The sequence below is a fragment of the Emydura macquarii genome, unplaced genomic scaffold, assembly GCF_026122565.2.
Source record: "Emydura macquarii macquarii isolate MOO-44397 ecotype Brisbane River unplaced genomic scaffold, CSIRO-AGI_Emac_v2 contig_3692, whole genome shotgun sequence".
In the NCBI taxonomy this organism is placed as follows: Eukaryota; Metazoa; Chordata; order Testudines; family Chelidae; genus Emydura; species Emydura macquarii.
In genome coordinates this window covers 12903870-12909869 of record NW_027133829.1, presented here as the reverse complement: position 1 = coordinate 12909869, position 6000 = coordinate 12903870, and the positions used below count along the sequence as shown (strand labels likewise).

The 6000-nt window shown below is 47.0% G+C and overlaps 1 protein-coding gene across 4 annotated transcripts in view; it reads right to left on the bottom strand.

Annotated features, from left to right (window-relative positions):
- Positions 1–1955: 1955 nt before the first annotated feature.
- The window catches only part of ALDH18A1 (aldehyde dehydrogenase 18 family member A1), a 105376-nt gene continuing 101331 nt past the window's right edge, over positions 1956–6000 (bottom strand). For all 4 annotated transcript variants that reach the window (XM_067536991.1, XM_067536992.1, XM_067536993.1 and 1 more), the window contains one exon: positions 1956–2931. In XM_067536991.1, the coding sequence (XP_067393092.1) occupies positions 2750–2931 (182 nt within the window). In that variant the 3' untranslated portion in view covers positions 1956–2749. The remainder of the gene's footprint in view (positions 2932–6000) is intronic.

Genomic DNA, 6000 nt, shown 5'->3' with positions numbered 1-6000 from the left:
CAAGGCTCTTGCCGCCTGAAAAGCATCCAGTGTTCACGGCGTCAGCAGGGGCACTCTCCCACTTCCAGGAGTTGGAGGAGGCTCCCTGCTCGGAGATGCAGGCACGAGAGAAGACTCGAAGGGCCGTGGCCGGTGCATCTCCGCACTTGACCCTGCCCGTACCGACGGCACAGGGGAGTGTCCACGTGCTTCTTCCTCTTCGGCACCAGGGATGTTGCTTGGTGCCAACTCGAGCCCAGTACCAGCGGTGCACTCTGCACTGAGGAGACACTCGGTGACCGTTCTGCTCAGTGAGCCCCTGGAATCCACATAGGGCCCAGCACTCGAAGCACCACCTTTGGCTTCCTGTCCACTAAGCACATTTTAAGCTCACGTGGACAGCTCTCACTGAGTTGCTCCAAACCAACTATGTCACACAAATACTGCAGCATAGTGACACCTGCACCAGTACCCCAACTGTGGAGATAGTCTCCCATCAGAGTGGTAGCTTCAATGTAGGTCACACCTTGGGTCTTTTGCACACCACAAATTAGTTTCCTATAAGCCTTGGGTGTCAATTCTAACTTAAGCAGCAGAGCCTTTTTGAACTCTTCTTAGTCCCTAGCATCAACTGTATCCATCTGGCTGTACGTCTCTATGGCTTTCGGAATGAGTAAGATGAGAGATGAGCTGGTCCACAGGGTCAACCTGGTTCAAATCGCAAGTCTTTTCAAAGGCAGTGAGGTAGGCATCTATATCCCTTCTTAAACTGGAGCAATAATTTGGTATCTAGGTTTCCCGCAGAATTGGCATCTCGGGGTCTAGCCCCACTTATCTCCTCTTTCCCCTCCATTTCTCCATCTACAGTTAATGTTTTCGCTGCGTCTCACTGTCAACTAGTTTCTGTTGCTCCAGCTCAAGCGCCTTCACTCTCAGCTTCAACACCCACTGCTTCAAATCTATGAGGAACCAGATCATGAAGACACCCTGATGGGGACACTGGGTCTTGAGAACACCCTGCTGCTGCCTGTCACTCTTGGACTCTCTTGGAAACCCACTTCAGTCTGGAACCTGCTTCTTAGACAGATCATCTTTCTTCAGCTGTGCAATCAGCTACAATTTGCAAACCTGTACAAGGATAGAGGGTTAGGCATTGGGAAGTTCAACAATGTCCTTTTTAGGGAAGTGGATAGGCACCATTGTCTTGCTGTTCCCTTTACTACCCTTGTTTTTCTGCTGCAAGTCGCTTAGTCGAAAATACTTCTGCATTCAGCATCCTACCATTTTTCAGGGAGCCACAGGATTGGTGCTATGGCCCCAGCTTTGGAACAGGCTCTGAGAGGACCCCTTCAGTGTGCCAAGTGCTCTAGGGGGTTCCACCCTTCCTCCAGGGTAAGCCCGGGAGCTTCACTGCTTCCTTAGACTGGACCTCTGGGCTGTCAGCACTCGTGCTTCCCACTGAGACAGACCTCTGGGGGAGACTTGTGCAATTTTAAGGGAGCAATGCACCTCTGCAAATATCTTCAGTGACACTCAGCCAGTGCTGTCAAACAGTCGGGTTTATTAGTCAACTGGAATGCAGCACAGGAAGACTGTGGTTAGCAGAAAGGAATGAAGGTTAAATGAAGGTAGCCAGAGCCCAGCCAAACTGTAGTGAATCCCATTATTCAAGCTTTGTCTGATCTCCTTTGTCAGACTCTCAGGTGTGCCCTGGCTGCTTCTAGCAGCCAACACTTAACTTCCTCCTCCCCCCAGTCCTTTGCCCCCGAGCTAGGGAGATGTGGAGAACAGAATTACCCTGTATTAAATATTACTGATTTTTGTGTGAAAAGTGAAAATATTAACAAAACGCATGGGTGAAAAGTTTAATCATGGGACCATCATCCTCCATATATTTGGCATCCTTAATTAGGGGAAGTCACCCAAGAGAGAGCATTACAATTTTATCTCAAGCAATCACACATTAAGAGCCAAAGTCATTTTGCATAAACTTTATTTTGAAAACAATGGCAACTAAAAGATTGTTTCCATTCTCTTTTGGAGGTGATTAAGTTTCATATAAAATCCCAGAGCAAAAATATTTGGTACAAATATTCATAAAAGGGTAATGAAATCCACATAATTTACAACTATGAAATTATCTACATTAGTCAGCAATTAAAAGAAATCAGATTAAAAAGGATCTCTTGGTCAAAACATTGTTAAACATTGGGAATATTCCTTCAGTTGTTATTTAACATTTAAATACAGATAAAATAATTGTCACAGCACTTCTGAATTTTCAAAAGCTGCCAAGATCCTAAACCTTAAAAAAAAAACAAATTCAGAAATACTATATCTCCTCTCAGAATTGAAGAGTTATAGAACAGAAGAAGAGATGTTTTAAAGCAACAGGAAGGCATTAAGAAGAGCAAATGGCTCCATCCCAAATCTAAGAACACACATACTGCACTACACAGAGCAAGGCAAGGAAAGAAAACAGTGGAGAGGCTTAGAGGCCTTTGTACAGTTTGAGGGAGGAGGGCTGTGGTATCAGGGTACCCTATCTGCAACAGCTGCATTTGTTGTTACACAAGGAAACAGCGAGCAGGAGCAACAACTCTCAGGCACAGACACAATCAGTTTGTCTTAATTTTACTGAAGTGTCCAAGAAGAACCTGGAGGAGCCAAAGTGTAGAGAAAGTGAAGTACAATCTCGTCCCTAGAGAGTGCTCGAAGCCTGAACATCTTCAGTAAACATTTCACACTCATGGGCTCTCCTCAGATGCACTCAGATGGTGTTTCTCTGAGGGAGAGGGAGGGTCTCATGAAGATACTTCATACTCCCATGCTCAGAGAAGTCAGAAACAACATGATTCTCCCCTTTCAGCAACCACTTTGTAGTTAATAGCCCCTCAATTCCCACCGGCCCACGGGCATGGATACGAGAAGTACTGATTCCAACCTCTGCACCTGCAAGAAAGAGGGAGGTGTAGATACAAGATGATGAGAAGAAGTTTTGCGCAATTAGCTCTTTGCTGTAAGCATTTACTGCCTTCAGTGCTCTATAATTTCCTTTCATTTAAAAGGGGAAAGAGAAAATCCATTAGTTTGTCTTTCACAATCCATTTTCCAAAGGCCCAGAGCAGTATTGATCAATTTGTATTTTAAAAAGTTATAGTAGTATTACTCTGCAAACATGTGTCTTTTTATTCTTCTACCTGCAATCACTATAAAAAAGACGGTTACTAACCTTCTGTAACTGTTGTTCTTCGAAGTGTGTTGCTCCTGTCCATTCCAGTTAGGTGTGTGCGCACCTCATGCGCACTTGCCAGAAGGATTTTCCCCCAATGGTATCCGTAGGGTCAGCTCTGGAGCCCCCTGGAGTCGTGCCTCCATGGCGCCCTATAGAGGGCTTTGCCGACCCTTCACCCTCTCAGTTCCATCTTGCCGACAGAGGGATAGGTGGGTGGGTCTTGGAATGGACATGAGCAACACATCTTAAAAGAACAACAGTTACAGAACCGTCTTTTCTTCTTTGAGTGCTTGCTAATGTCGATTCCAATTAGGTGACTCACAAATAGACCCCTAGGTGGCAGGGTCGCAGTTCAATGGGATACTGATTGCAAAACTGCTCTGCCGACTGCTGAATCGTCCCTGGCTTAGCAAATGATGGTGTAGTGCGCTGCGAAAGTGTGGATGGAAGACCACATTGCTGCCCTACAGCTGTGCTGGATCGGGACTTGGGCCAAGAAGGCTGTTGAGGTCGCCTGGGCCTTTGTGGAGTGAGCTGTCAACACCAGGGCAGGCACTTTCACCAGGTCGTAACATGCTTTGATGCATGATGTGATCCTCTGAGGAGACAGGGAGGCCCTTCATTCTGTCTGCCACTTCTATAAAGAACTGAGATGTATTCCTAAATAGCTTTGTTATTTCAATATAGAAGGCCAATGCCCTCCTAATGTCTAATGAGTGAAGACTCTGCTCATGGCTATTAGCATGCGGTTTGGGGTAGAAAACAAAAGAAAAATGTCCTGATTTGAATGAAACTTCAAAACTACCTTCAGAAGGTAGGCTGGGTGTGGCCGCAGGTGAACCTTGTCCTAAAAGATGACGATATAAGCAGGCTCCGACATCAAGACCTTCAGTTCCAAAGCCCTTCTGGCTGATGTAATGGCCAGGAAGGCTACCAGGAAGGTAGGAAGGCTACCTTCCATGACAGGTACAAGAGGGAGCATGTCGCTAAAGGTTCGAATGGTGGTCTCATCAGCGCTGACAGCACCAAGTTAAGGTCCCATTGGGGAATTGGTTGGTGCATTTGAGGAAACAACCTGTTGAGACCCTTGAGGAAGCAGCCTATCGTGTGGGTCGAGAAGACTGAATGGCCAGCCATCCCTGGGTGGAAAGCTGAAATGGCAGCTAGGTGGACTCTAACTGAAGATGCTGACAGTCCTTGATGTTCAAAATGCAACAGGTAGTCCAGAATGAGAGGAATTGTTGACATTTCTGGGGATGTGCCTTTCTGTCTAGACCAAATAGAGAATCTTTTCCATTTTAGTAGGTAGGTAGCCCTGGTGGAGGGATTCCTACTTCCCAGTAAAATTTCCATGACCTGCTCCAAACACTCCATTTCCTGCTGGTTCAGTCAAGGAGCTTCCATGCTGTAAGGTGAAGGGATTGTAGATTCAGTTAGCAAAGACAGCTGTGGTCTTGCATAATCAGGTCTGGCACTAGTGGAAGACTGATATGGTTCTCCACTGATAGCACAAGGGGCATGGGAAACCAGTGCTGCTGGGGCTATCAAGCTCATAAGCAACTTGTCCTTCCTGGCCTTCAGAAGGACCTTGTGTACCAGAGGTATCTGGAGAAAGGCATAGAGAAGATGACCCAACTGGGGAATGAGGAAGGCGCCTGCAATCGATCCCGGACTGTGGTTCTGGAAAGAGCAGAATTGGCACATTTTCTGTTGGACTTTGTCATAAACAAGTCTATCTGGGGAGTCCCCCACCTTCAGAATATATTGTTCATCATGTTTGGGCAGAGAGACCACTCGTGAGTAGATACTGACCTGCTGAGGTGGTCTGTGAGTGTGTTCTGGGACCCCGTTAAGTACGTGTATTGCTTGTGCTATGCAGAAATGCCAGAAGGCTTTCTGACACAGGAGGGAGGAGTAAGCACCACCTTATCTGTTTATATAGAACATCGTTGTAGTGTTGTCTGTTTTTACTGCGACGCACTTGCCTTCCAGATGAGGCTTGACAGGCAAGGCATACTGCTCTTCACTCTCTCACATTAATGGGGGTGGACAGGTCTTCCTGTGACCACAATCCCCGAATCCTTAGGGAGCCCAGATGAGCTCCCCAACCCATGTCCGACATGTCGGTCATTAGTGAGAGGGTGAGGGACAGTCCTGAGAATGGGACTCCCATGCATACCATGCTCTGGTCCAACCACCAGTGGAATGAGACCAATAGCTGAGTTGGGATTGTCACTACCTTGTCTATGCAGGCCCTGGACGACCAGTACACTGAGGCCAGTCATGTCTGTAAGGGCCTCAGTTGTAGTCTGGCATGCTGGACCATGTAAGTACAGGCTGACAGGTGGCCCAACAGTCTTAAGCAATTCCTGACTTGTCATAGGGTGTCATTCCCATCCCTCTATCATGGAGAATATGGACCGGAAACAAGCCTCCAGAAGGGAGGCCCTGGCCACATTTGAGTCTATAACCGCACCTATACATTCTATCCTTTGAGTGGATACTAAGGTCGACTTTTGTACATTGATCAGGAGACCTAATTTGGCAAACGTCAGGGTTACAAGCTCTATGTAAACTGACTATCTCCATGACTGCTATCAGGAGTGACCTTTGACTAACCAGTTGTCTTGGTAGGGGTTGACTTGTATCCTCTGTCTGAGGAACACGGCCACCACTGCCATGCACTTTGTGAAGATCCTGGGACCGCTGAGAGGCTGAATGATAACCGCGTAAACTGGTAGTGGGATTGTCCGACCATGAATCGGAGCAATCTCCTGTGCCTTGAG